This window comes from Triturus cristatus, chromosome 1_2, assembly GCF_964204655.1.
Source record: "Triturus cristatus chromosome 1_2, aTriCri1.1, whole genome shotgun sequence".
Classification (NCBI taxonomy): Eukaryota; Metazoa; Chordata; class Amphibia; order Caudata; family Salamandridae; genus Triturus; species Triturus cristatus.
In genome coordinates this window covers 385,859,319-385,873,912 of record NC_140580.1, presented here as the reverse complement: position 1 = coordinate 385,873,912, position 14,594 = coordinate 385,859,319, and the positions used below count along the sequence as shown (strand labels likewise).

The 14,594-nt window shown below is 41.9% G+C and overlaps 1 protein-coding gene across 1 annotated transcript in view; it reads right to left on the bottom strand.

The window, feature by feature from the left end:
* The window catches only part of KIF20B (kinesin family member 20B), a 556,993-nt gene that overhangs the window by 251,898 nt on the left and 290,501 nt on the right, over positions 1–14,594 (bottom strand). The window contains exons 16-17 of the mRNA XM_085621389.1: positions 6,909–7,113; positions 32–93 (exon numbers count right to left, since the gene is read on the bottom strand). Coding sequence (XP_085477515.1) covers positions 32–93; positions 6,909–7,113 — 267 coding nt within the window. The remainder of the gene's footprint in view (positions 1–31; positions 94–6,908; positions 7,114–14,594) is intronic.

Here is a 14,594-nt window from a genome sequence, read left to right as displayed (position 1 = left end):
CTCCCAATTTATTTATCAGTCCCAAAATTACCTCAGCAGCCTCTTCAAGTTGAACTGTGCACCTACTAAAGTTATTCACATGCATTTCGACCTCTGGAATGAAAGAAAAATATATTTATAAAAATTCATAATGTACCAAAATTATAAGGTATTCAACAAATTAACACTCTTACAACACTAAGATGAGTGGCATGGGGTCCTACGTGTGGGCCAGTTCCCTTGTCTGATTTTTCTCATGAATCTAGTTCTGTACCATATTTGCTTTTATCATATTTGTGGGGCAAATTTATAGGGCAAAATGCAAAGGTACCAAAACAAATATTTAGTTGGGACTAATTAAATATCATTATTTTGAAGAAATTATAGTAGTGTCTTTGCAGAACTCTCCCAGTACCCATTGGTAAATTGGTAAGAAAAAGCCTTATCTTAGTTTAATTAGTAGTCTTTCAGTGACAGTCAAACAAGTCCCTATCATTCTAAAAACAGCCAAAGTCAATAGGTGTGCAGTGCTGGCAGTAGTTTCAATACCGTCTGTGCTTACCCTCTGTCTATTATTTAAGAAATCATCTATTCCTGAAACTGACATTCTAATAACAATCAGGGCCATTTGTTAGCTCTGCCTCCCCAACAGCAGCTTGAAGAATCTTTGAAAATAAGACAGCTGAGCAAGCAAGAGACTGCCTTTCATAAAACCTGAACATCTAAATGCAATTAATGCCCACTGCTCGGCCCTGCCTTCCAAGCGGAGCTCTGAATTATATAGCCAAAATGTGTACAATAAAACAAAGATGGTTTCAACTGTAACCCTGCATTCTCAACTATATAACTAATACTTTTCTCCTCATTTACTGCAAGAAATCAAAGAGTATAGTCCAGTATTATATTTACTTTATACAATAACCCTGGCCCATAAAAAAAACTTTTCATGCTAGATTCACCAATATAAACAAATAAAAATCCTAAATAGAAGACTTGAGTACTAAGCTCCATCATTGCTATCTTAGAGTTCAGGTCACATTTCACATGAGGTCCCCCGAATCGCTTGGGGGGGGGGGGTGTAATATATATAGCGGCACAGCACGATCTGAAATAAAACAAACTCTCACGAAATAAGAGGAGTCCGTTCCGTTTCCAGGGAATCGGTGGAGAAAAGGAGCACTGAATATTCCCTCCCCCGCCACTGGGCAATACAATAAAATACCCGGTGTAATACAATATAAGGCTATTACTATACACTTTAAGTCACAGAGGAATTCCATGATCATATAGAGAAAAAGGGCTGAAGGCCAAGTTCCATTTTAAGGTTATGGAACTCCAAGTTGACTTGCAATATCCTTATTATGCAGGTCCTGGGGTACTTTATCCCTTATAATACATGGTCACACCATCCACCTTTCGCAAAAAATACTTAAAATCTTAGTGCGTAGCTCGTTCATATGAACGAGAAAGCAGGTTTGCAAACATGAAGAATAAAAATATAAAGTCTAGAGCAAAATTAAACAAAAAAACTGGTAGGTATTTGTTGCAAAAAGATATTAGAATCAGTTGAATACAAGTCAGGTTGTATTTATTTTTAGAAGGAGCACTACGTCGGAATGTGTAGAAACATGCAGAAAGATTCTAACTTTTCTACAATTATCTAAGAAGTGCAAAAAATTAAACATTTTGCCAGAAATATCTCCTATCTGATGATCACTGTACAGCGACGAAAAAAGAAGAAAGAAAAGCCATTTTGATTTTTTACACTGCTGCTTTAATTATGCTCTGTAATCTGATTTGCCTTTACCCGTGGCAACTGGCTCTGTCAGGAGGCATTGAGATGTCAGAAATCAACTGTAGTAAGTTATTACAATTGAGATGCTACATCATTTATTTATAATTGGCGACTATGTGGTCACAAGTTGCTCATTAGAGACTGCTTTTTATACAAGTATTGCAGAATCCCATGTATATTATATAATATATGGGATAAAGTACCCTGAGCACTAACTTAGAATATTGCAAGTCACCGAGGCATTCATTGACCATAGAGAGAAACGAGGCCGGAGGCAAAGTTCATTTATAAGGTTGGGGAACTTCGAGGTGACTAGCAATATCCTCATAATATAGAAGTACTTCCAATTCATGGTTGCATCATCCTTTCCCACAAGCCACTTATATCCTTGGTGTGCAGCTCTTTCATATGAAAGAGCATATTTGCAGACATGAAGAATAAAAATAGAATCTCTAGTGCAAAATTAAACACATCAAAATAGGTGTTGCAAAAACAAATTTAAATCCGTTTAAAACATGTTTTTTTAAAAAAAAGGAAAGTAGAAACATACAGAAATATGCTAACTTTTCTATAACTACCTCAGTATTATCATTTTCATTGCTTTAAACAGCTGCTTAAATTATGATACATGCCCTGACCTTCCTTTCCCCTATGCTGCTGGACCTGGTAGCAGTCATTGTGACATCAGAACTCAGCCGTAATAAGCCATTAAAGTTCAGGACTCATTTCTTTATAATCAGTCACCAAGTTAGTCACGAGTTGTAAATTATAAAGAAATTAAAGTCTTAATATAGGAATTGAAAATCGTGTGCATCAGGACAGTTAAAATTATTATGGCCCAATAAACAATTATTTAGAGCAATTGTGCTAATAAACACACATTTATTACTACATTGTTTAATGTCAAATTTGAATTAATTACCATAGTACACCAAAATTAGTATGAGAAAAAAAAAAAACATTTGTTGCGTCACAGATTTTAGGTAACAAGAGATTTGCATAGGGAAACAACTCTCCTAATAGAAGCCCTTGCATCCTTGGTCAGGTTAAATAACTTTTGTTAAATCAAATACACTGATAAAAATGCCATGGCATAAACCAAATGTGGTATTTATTACTATTGTTCAAAACAGATAGACCTTCAAGTCCCATTCGATGATTCGCCTCTTATAAGTCATGGTCCTTCCCCACACTCGGCAATAATGGTGATAAATAGCATAACCTACTCTATGCATCTACAGGTCTATTATATACGTAATCATGCATAGTGTAAGATGTTATTTTTCACAATTGTGGACTGTGGGAAGGGACCACAACTGGCAAAAAGTCCTCCCATTTCTGCTTAAAATTGTAACACACATAGTATGTCTCAATATGCATGAATGAGGCCTGCTATGCCATTTTGTCAGGCGTAGCAGTTCTACAGAAAGGTGTTCATCCAGAACCAAGCCACAAAAGGGTTAAATCTATTCACTGAGTAACTCCCACTAAATAAGTACTAATACTATTAGCAGAGCTGTTTTCCTGTACAAGTTCATCGTAACATTCAATCTGTGAAAGACAATAAGCTATCTTTTCACAGGTCACTTACACTGTTCATGGTAATAGGTTATTTGATCTTTTTGCTGTAGTAATAAATGCAAACGTGTTTCTTACTACACTTGCTTTAGATAACATGCTACTATATGCACAATATATCACGGTTTTACTGCATGGAGATTAAAGAAAAATAATAATGCTCACTGTGTCACAATTAATTTGACATTTTCTTTTGAGGCTTTTCGTTGAATTTCTCAGCAGTCTTTTACTACTGAGCTGTAGAATATACGAGAAGAGTTTACCACAAGAGCCTGGACCTTAACACTGGTGCATTCCAAGGTGACCTTCTACTTGGTGCCTAGAGGTCGCGCAGTGAAGGCTTTCTCCAGAAGATGAAAGGGCTTTGAAATTCAGAATCGGTATGACACGCCAATAAACACACAAAAGGCTCAAGACACTCAGTGCTTTTGTTTCCAGAATTAAAATTACTATAATAGGTAAGCTAATATAAGAGTTACAACTAACATATCTAACGAAAACTAGGAAGTGTTAGAACCGTCTGGGATCAGGACACTAATCCAGACACATTTACAGCTACTAGAAGCAGGAGTTTTATTTTTTGTTAAGGTTAGCCCTGCAGGCAATGTTATCAGATTGGGCACGATTGAGGTCAACTAAGGGCTCATCAGAGGTACTCTGACTGCAAAGCTTCTATAGAATCTAAAAGGTGAGCCAAGTATATGGATGTGTGGATCAGAACCCTCCTGGTGCGCAAAAATGGCGATCATAAAAAAAAACAACCATCCCAAAAAAAGAGGATTCCTACACTAACGTGTTTAGATGCTCCCAGTAGCAGGAGTGTGGCGCTTACATCCTGGTGACTAGGGCTTGTTCACCACTGTCGGGCCTGGGACACTTTTCAGTTAACTGAAGTCCATGGACTAGTTAAGGACCAAACTGGCAACCAAATTACAGATGTTAACAGATGTAAATAGTCAAAAAGCTCCGATTAGGATGTCCAGTTGCCTTAAAATGTTGTCCCCTTTATCTCTGGAGCTACCAGTTGTGGTTAAGAATGGGAGGAGCATACAAAGAACTTAGGCCAAAATCGGTGGTCATTGGTGACACCAGAACGTCCCAACAGGTCAGTTTAGAGTAGATGTGTGAGCAGCTGCAATTGGCGATATCCCCGAAATGTGCGGGCTAACAAAAAGATGAAGTGGTGCCAGAACCAAGACTAAACCCTTCAGCCACTGGAATATGATCACTCACAATGGGCATGAAGACGACTGTCTCTGGGCCCCCTCTGGCCCGAAGAAAAAGCACTGCAGGTCTACTAGGATCAATGCAGGCTCACCCTTCTCCATGTGCAAAAAAAATTGCATTGCTCGGTGTGAGGTGACTTTTTTGTTTTCTGGCTGGACTGTAATGGCCATGTGTCTCCAGGGCAGATGAGTCTCCTGGGCAGATGGGTCCACTGAGCTGTCCCCATGCAGGTCCATACAAATAACTGGGCCCTTCTGCAGGTCATCAGAGATCAAGTCTCTCTGCCTGGCAGGCACACTCCAATTTCTTTCTCAAAGTCACAGTAGCAAGGCTTTTCTGCAGACTTTACCAGGCATACATCCAGTCTGAAGGCAGGGTAGCAGCAAAGTAGACATGCTACCTGTGTTTCTTTTTTCTTCAACTGACGTCTAGGCCTATGTGGCAACCATACGACCATAAATCAAGTACTGGCTAAAAATCCACCATTTATACTATTCCGGTGGCCAGGGCAGGGGTTCAGAGGCAACCTGTTGGTCTTACACATTTTAAGGTCCGAATGTTCCTCTAACACTGAAGGAGCATCAAGGACTTTTTATTGTCCAGATTTCATGGACGCCTGAGCTAAGAGCCCATATTTATACCCGTTTAATTGGGCCCAGGTGTTCTGTTTATGTGCACCAAACTGAAGCTTGCATTTGATTTAATTGACTGGAGATGTGGACAACACAGGAAATGGAGGAATGGTGAGATTAAACCTCAAAGGTGATACTGAAGCTGGATCAATGTGAATGGTTCAGGGAGAAACAGGTTTAGGGAGGAGTAGCAGGATGTGTGTGCAAGCAGACGGGGATGTTTGAGATGGACATTAAAGGAAACCATCATTTTGAGCAGCGTAGAGTGGATCCCACCATTCACCAGTACACCTCTGAACCACTCGTCCCACATTCACACAAAACTTACTACATTAAGGTTCCATCCATGATGCATGCAAAAGAACCTAGTTATGACAATTGAACTCATTGTTACTAAAAGAGGATGAAAAAATGGTTTCTTGAAGCAACTCTTGAAGACTGAAAAACAATAATGGGAAAAGGAACTCATGGTCGCAGGTCACTAGTGATGGTGAGCAAGTAATGAAACCTTCAATAAGACCCTCTTCTGGAGACCAACTAGGTTAAGTCTCTGAAGACTCGGGCTCACAGGGGGGAAGAAAATGTAAAGCAGGATAAGCCATTCCAGTGGGATCAATAAGCCTGGAGGGGCAGGCGGACACTAGCTTCAAAGATTAGAGTTGGTATATAGAACTCGGGAGACCAAGGGGCATAAATGGCCCTGTTAAGACCGAGAGATCTAAGAGAAAACCTGGAATCAGGACATCATATTTCAGACAGTCTGGATCTCACTGTGGCAGAACATCTGCCAATGAGACGTTGGTACAGTCTGATCCAAAGAACATAACACAGTAGTCTATGTTTGTCAGCAACTACAGTCACTGATGTACCCAAGCAGACTCTCCCACGAGAATGCAGCACGAATAAGTTTGGAGTTTTAAAGCCTGATGGGTAAGTAAAGCGTTGCCAAAATACTTCCAGACTTGAGATTCAGGAAATAACAAGAATTTATCAGGTCCAACCTTAGACTTTGCTATTCAGCAGTACAGATGAACCCGAAGACTGCAAACACACTGAACTAGCCAGTTATCTAAATAATGGTTTTGGCCTATCATTCTTTCCACAGCATGGAGAAGATCAATCAAGGAGGCCTGGACCTTGGAGAAAAATCTTTGGCAATATGTGGAATTACTCGGGCATGGCAATAATATGAAACTGCAAAGCGCAGGACCCTCTGGTGCGCTGCAAAAAGGAGAATTTGAAAGGAAACATCCCCAGTGATTGGACATCAGGAGCACCTCAGTAAAATATCTAGAAATTATTATCTGAAAAGTCCCATTTCAAAAGGTATCAATTGATAAACTACCTCAAAAGGAAACTTACTGGTTCCCTAAAAATATTAAGATGAATGTCATCATGCAAGGTGCCTGCCTCACGAAAAAGCAGAACAAACAGACTGTGGTCAAGGAAGGCGCTATTGTACACTCACTACCTGAATAAGGGGAGTAACAAATATTTGAGAGTTGAGCAACACATTTCTCTGTTTTTTTCAAGGGTGGACAACAAGTTGTCCCGCTCCAGGAGTATAGTCACAGTGAGACCTAAAAATGACAAGTTTATGGCATACATGCATCAAAGCCTGACTACCTGTAGTTCTGCCACAAATTTGCAGGCTGGAAATGGAAAAACACTGGACTGGTGAAAAATTGTGAAATCACCTTTTGTTTTTCTCCTTAGTTCTTCTTGAGTTTGTGAAAGTTCAGCAGTAAGCTGAGAAAGTCTTTTTTCTAAAAGTTGTATCTCTTCACCTCCAGGAATTGCTTTAATGTGCAAGTGAGCAGCTAATGCCCGCTCCTTAATACCAACCAAGTCTACTTGCATTGAATCGATAAATGCTTCAATAGGTACACCTCCATCTTCATTCTAGAAGCAGAAGAAAACAAATATTAGAAACATTCGGGATGGCTACATTTGACATTCCACAATGGCCATTCAGAAGAACATGCACTACGTCACCAAATGATGGTCTCAAAAATCCACATTGAATAAGGCCTCACAGAAGGAGTTACAGAAAAAGTCATTAAATTGCTTTAAAAGCTTGTGGTGAACTTACTTCTCACTCATCGAAATACAAACTCATGAGTCATAACAAAGCATCCAACTAAATTTCAATGGCACGGGCTGCAGCCGAAAAACAGTGCCAGAGAAGATGTTCTATGTGGATCCATGGAGAGACAAATATTTCTTCAAAGCACAAACAGCGAAAAGCAAATCATTACACAAAAGGAAAGATTAGAACTCCAGCATGTATGTAAAACGCTCAACGGTGGGTGTTCCTAAAGAAGATTGCCCTACAGTTGTTGCAGACGTGGGAAGGTGAAAATGCCTAACGCTCCCATGGGTCACTGTTCGCTATAGCGTACACCTACTATTTCCATAGAGGCCTTCCCCTTCACTACTTAAGGGTTGGATTATTTTTCTTGGGTGACTGTTGATATAATAGTTTTTTCTGGTACCATTACGACTAGTCTTGAGTCTAAAATTCAGGGAGTATCCCCCCCCCCCCCCTTTTTTTAACGTTTCTTTTATTCACATCAATGCTTTCTTCACAATAAACCTGGTCCTGATGAAACGCCAAGGATCCCTTTTGGACCAACAGAGCGTGAAACCTGTTGACCCCATGACCCTGGTCATTGAACACACTATTTGAACGAAACTATAATTCCTCATTAGTGGAGGATCACAGTTTTGTTTTTTTTATCATCCCGGGTGGATCCAGAAATAAAAGCCCTTTTTGGGTACTACATAGGTATTTTGAAATCACTAATGCACTAACTCCACGTACCAGCACTCATCACTACGGATTTTTTTTACAAAATGATCTCCGCCAAAGGGCCATTTAGCTGGGCCCATGGGGGAACTGCAGCGCTGACCCCACGAGGAGCAAAACGCCCAATGATGAAGAATGACACCTTCACAGGTGAGGGCAACTCTTCCAAATAAAGGAATCCCCCCATAATATACAGCCATCCTGAGACCTATTTATTTTCTATATCCTAAACCTTTTTTTACTCACCCTTCCTTCATTCATTCAGCGGGCCAATGGGCCGGAATCTTCTTTAGGAGCAGCTTGTGTGTTTACATACGTGTTCTTGGGAGCATGAGTACTGGACCCCTTTCTTCCGCTCCCGGTCCCTACCTCTGATTTGAGGAACTCCAGCACACCTACTAAACTAAGAACTTATAAGATGGCCAAACAAAGCAAGTTACTTCACTTTGGTACAGCTTATCTAATCGCAAATTCCACTTACCGTAGGATAATCCCTAGACATCAGACTGGATCTAAAAACTGAGCAGCTCACAGCCACGCCGGAATGGACGTGTGCTGCCTATACAAGTGCCATCCCTATGTACTTACATCAGTTACTTTTCATGACCTTTTCACGCCAGAACTGCAGAGCAACGAAGATTGCTGATATACCAGTGTGCAGACACTAAAGACTTCATAAGGGTTAACTTATATGGAGAAATCCATTTGCAGAACGGGCAGGGGATGGGAGATCGGTCAGGAATCTGTAGCTAAAGAATGAGTCTCTACCAGATAAGGAGTTACTGAAGGTAAGTAACTTTTTAGCCGCAAATTCCAGATCTTAGAATTTATACCCATACAATACCTCTATGGAAATGGGTCTGCGAACAGATTTAGACCAGGAAGTCCTGAATGACCAAAAGTCAAAGTGCCCATCACGACGAACCTGTCTGTCTAGACAACAGTGTTTGGTAAACATGTTCAGAAACACACACGTTGCAGCCTGACAGAAGTCCAGGATAGGGACTCCCTGAGCTAACACAGTGGTCGCAGCCTTGGCTCTGGCAGAGTGAGCACACAAGCCCTTGGGTTGCATCTTTGGCGGTTTTTAGCAGATCTTCATGCATAGCACTATTGTGAGATGATCCGTTTCTGCACTGCCTTCACTTTCTTCGCTTTAACGAATCCAAAAAAAAACTGATCGTCCACTCGGAACTCTCAGGTAAGACCAATATAGAACAAAGTTCTTTTTGGGTACAGTCAGTCGAGTCTCTCCTTTGAAAGGGTTAGACTGAGCAAGGAAGGTAGGCAAGGTGATAGTTTGGCCCACAGGAAAATGTGTCACTGCTTTCAGAAGGAAAGAGGCATGTGCTCTCCGCACCAATTTGTCTGAGAAGAACGATGTGTAACGAGGGTGCACAGAAAGTGCATGCAGCTTGCTAACACTTCTGGCAGATGTAATGGCAACTGGAAAGGCCGTATTTAAGGTTAATAAACAGAGAGGGCAATTGTGCAAGGGCTCAAAGGGCACACACACAAGAAATGTTAAACTAGGCTCAGGTCCCACTGTTGCATGATAGAGTTTGAGGTACCATATGCTGTAATCCCTTGTGTAAACAAGTCACATCAGTGACTTTAATAGGGAGGGATGATTTGGCGACCGCAAGAATGCGGATATTGCTGAAAGGTATTCTTTAACAGTGCCCAGAGCAAAGCCTTGCCAGGCAGGAGAGTGAACAAATAACAAAATTTCAAATACGGGTGCAGAAAGGGAATCAAGCGGTTTGGACACGTACCAAGTCACAAATCTGTCCCAACTGCAGGAGTATACTGTCTTGGCTGATGGACGCCTGGCTGCCAGAATGACATCACACTTCAGGAGGAAGGTCAAAAAGTGGCAACTGTCGAGCCTCAATCTCTATACATGAAGGTGGAGCATATGCAGGTTCTGGTGCAGGACCCTGCACTGTTGTTGAGACAGTAGATCCTCCCGAAGTGGCAGCCTGACCGAAGGACCGATGCTCAGGAGTTTTGGATACCACACTCTCCGTGCCTGATCTGGAGCCATAAGAATGACTTGGGCACGGTCGTTCCTGAACTCCTTGACCTCTGGGTAGGAGTATTACCTGAGGAAAGGCTTAAAGGAGACCGGAGCTCAACTCGAGATGGAAAGCATCTCCAAGCAAGTCACCTTGGAAACTCAGCTGCAGAAGTGCAGATATTGTGCTTTCTAGGCGGTGGTGAATAGATCTTATTAAAGTTCTTCCCAATCTCTAAAGAGTCCTTGCACCACCTCCGTATGGAGCTGCTATTCGTGATCAGTTAGGCAGAGACGTACGAGTTTGCCGCTCTAGCGTTCAGGGAGGCCGCCAGATGTTGACCCACTAGGGAAATGCCCTAATATTCGAACAATGTTCAGAGATGCAGGGCCTGATTGTTGCAATACCACATGGAGGTGGTGTTGATAAACAACTGACCTAGAATTCCCTTGATAGAAGCAATAAAGACAGGTTTTCAATGACAGTCTGATTACTCTCAACTCCAGTAACTTGATATGGAGCGGAGACTCTGCCGGAGACCAGCATCCTCTGATCTCTACCTCTCCCACATTGCTGCCCAAGTCCAGGTAAAACGCATCCGTCACTACAGTCAGTTCTGGTTGGGGAAGGGAGCGGGGTCAACCGATGAACCAATCGCAGTCCATTAGTCACCATTTTAGGTCCTTCAGTTCCTTCTGATATCTAGACCAGGTTGGAGATATTCCCCTAATGCTGCACCCACTTGTCCTTCAAGTCTCAAGCTGAGCTTGCATATGCCAGCGGGTATGTGTTACCAGCAGGATGCATGAGGCCATGAGGCCATGAGGCCAAAATCTAGGCTAGAGGTTGAAAGTTCACAGCCCCAACATAATGGACTTGAAATTTTGGAGGCCAGGCCTGAAACGCCACTAAATCCAGAACAGCTGTGATGAAAGAGAGCGTCTGAAAAGGAGTCAGGTGTGACTTCCACACATTTATAGGGATTCCCAGCAAATGCACAAGGTCTGCCATAGTCTGGAGGAGGGAGACAACTGCCTGAGGCAAGCCCACCTTCAACAGCAAGTTGGCGAGGTTGGGGCTGACAAACGCCCAACAGCTGCAGGTGTGCTGCAACCACCGCCACCACCTTGGTGAACACCCGAGGGGGACTGGTAGGCCAAAAGGGAGCACAGCGAACTGATAATGCCTCTGGCCCACCATGAACAGCAGGCTGTTACTGTAGACAGGTGAGAGTGGGCAGGTCAGAGTACAGACAATACAATGTCTGGACCAATGTTTGCACGTTAGCCTTAAGTCAACAACGCACATGGAGTGCTGAAAAGAGACACATGATCATAAATGGCCTTTGGCACTGGTGTAGGTGCGTATCTAACATTGATTGTTGTGTTACTTTACAGAGACATCTTGCAATGTGTGTCAAAGCTTTCACAATATTTTGTAAAAGCAAGAGAGAAATTCAAACATGTGACACCAGAGGCCAAACCTAGCCCAAGGGAGAAACCAAGCACTGCTTATTTGCACCATAATAGAATGATGCAGTAAACCAGACTTGATTGGATTATGATCAGACCGGATCACAGTATGTGCAACCTCATACAGGTAAACATGCTGCATATTGCTAAATACCTTCTTCAAATAAACCACACTAAACTACTAGTAGTCACAAGAAGTAAGCTGTATGTCTATGTCTCGCGCAGCATACAAAGATACAAGAGAAAACATTGTTGAAGAGCACATGAGAGTTCAAGCTCTTAGTCTAAATGCCTATTGAATTAAATTGAACAATTTGCTGTTATTCAATGCATGTCTTGAGAATTTGTGAATGACTGAATGGTCCATTACAGTTAGGGTTTCCTGTTTTCAATTAAAACAGATTAGAACTGAAAAAAAGACCAAATGAAATCTTTGCTTTGCAGTAGATGTCAGAAAACACTAGAATTTGCTGCACTAGTACACCTTTTTATGTCACAGCCTACCAGACAGCAAAGCGGTCTGCGTATGCTAAAGACATCTTGGGGTCTTTCAAAGTGTTGACTTAGATGCTTGCTATTGGCTTTGTAACTCACTTTTTCTTGCTTTCCATTTGCTGGCTTAATTTGCTTTAGGCTGTCCAGGTTCAGGCTGGTCCTCCCCTTGCCAAAGCAGTGTTTACTGTATTTTTCCACAAACTCGTTTTCTATCAACAGGCCTTTAAATCACCTTATGTCACATTTGCGGTACTTTCAAAGACCGAGGTCAAATATCAGGCGCTGTCTTCCAAATGCGCTTGTTTACTTTTCTTTCTCTGACTTCAAAGTGAGAGCATTCATGTGACAATCTTGCTAACTTGGAATATCTGTATCATGTTTTCGTTTGGGGATATATATATATATATATATATATATATATATATATATATATATATATATCTCAATATCATGAACTCAAGCGCTTTACATGAGCACCAGTTACACTGAACAAGAAGGTGTTCACATTTGGGCATGGGGAGATTAAGTGATTTGCCCAGAATCATAGGATATTGTGGCCACGCCGAGACCCAAAGCTGCTTCTCCACGTTCAGAGTCTGCAGCTCGGGCCGTAATGCCACATCCTCTCCCCATTCACTTTTACAACCATGTGCAGGATATACTGCAGGGCTCTCTATGTAACAAGGTGACAGCCACTTCATCACACAAAAAACAACTGGTGCCTCAGACCGATAAAGCCTGTTGTGAGCGAGGGAAGGGTCATGTACTCTACGCATGAGAGGTTCTTATAAATTTTTTATTTCCGCTATATTTGGTGGTATAGTCTTGTATGCCTACATAGCCTTTTAAACGTGGTTCAACATTTTTAGTATAATGAAACTAGATGGAGTACACGCATCTCCTCTTCCCTCTAAGTAACTATGTGTTTGTTGGATTCTCAACTTTGACCTGTGGCTACTACGGAGTGCAGCTGAAGAAGGAAGAGCTCAGACCCTCACTGCTCGAGTGCAGGGACTTATTCCGTAATCCAAGAGCAGTCATGCGCCTACCACGTTCTGGCACATGGTGCCTGCGGTTCTGTTCTTTCTGCAGGTGGGTGCTCATGTCGGGGGCAATTGTTGATTAAGGTTTGAAATTACAATGAGATTGGATAATTCCCTTTTCTGAAGCTCTATCTGATAGGTGTAAGAAATTACCACATTGTCTTTATGTAAAGTACTGTACTAAGACACAGAAATGTACGCTTTACAATGAACATAATACCAGTAGTATTTCAATATTTTATTAAGTCTACCTGGAAACTTGGAACGTACAGAAGTAGAAGCCATACATCAGAGGGTGGAGAACGTCCACAGTCTGGTGTGAATAGTCAGTCCAGTAGTCCATCAGTTCAGCCATCCATTCACCCATTCATCCAACCACCTATCATACCAACCCACTCAAATCTTTCCGCTACCCATCCATTCATCACACAGCCACTCTCAACATTCAACTATCTATTCAACCCCATCAACTCATCAGTTCACCACAGTCATCCATCAATCCATACACTCACACACACCAATTCCTCCATCCATCAATTTGAAAACTAACCCTAAACCCTTCACTAACCATCACCCATCCATTTATTGTTCACCTATTCAGTCCTTGCATAGGTTCAATTCACCCAACCTATTCATGCATCCATTGAGCCAACCCAACCACACAAGCTCATGGAGAGGATGTGACATAACAGGCAGAGCTATTGACTTTGGAACCGACAACCAGGTTAGAGCCTCTGCGTTGGTATAACATCCTGTGCTACTGGGAAAATCAGGTCATTCCCGTGCCTACCAAAAATGAATGCCCTTGTGTAATGTAACTGTTGCTCATTTAAAGCACTCCATGACTATCTGGTCGTGTTTGCGCTGTACAAAACTGCAAAATAAAATATATATATATATTCACCACACGGACTGTCCATCCATCCTCAGGCACCCATCTACCCCTCATCGCAGACACTTCACAGACACTAACCTCCCCCTCATCCATCGAGGCTGCCCACCCTATCTCAGGTCTTTCCTCTCCGGCAGGCTCCCTGGGGTGCTCAGTCCATAAGTACGTCCAGTCTCTCTCACACACTCATCTGTTTCCATACAGTGCTCCCAGGATTCAAACATTTTCTCATAAAGAGGGCTTTACCCTCCCTCAAACCTAGCTCCATCCTGCTCAGACATAGGGGTGAACAGGAGCCATTAAAATAAAATGCTCCATGCCCGTAGACCTCATAATTCCGATTTACAGTCCCTCAAACGGGCTCAATGTAATTTGTTTTTATAAACAGACTCAATGAAGAGAACTATTAAAAGCACAGACCTGTCCCGTGGAGAGTGTAAGGTGGTGGGTCAATGCGCAAGGTTATGGGAAATTGAGAAATGTAACATTTTGCAAGGTTGGGAAATCTTCTCACAGAGGATACACTGGTTAAATATACTATAAGTGATCACGTGATCAACAAAGTGGACATTTCTCTAAACAATGCTGTGGTAAGAGGTGTGAAAGCATAACATTAATTATTGTCTGAGTTACTCATTTTTACAGCAACACAAA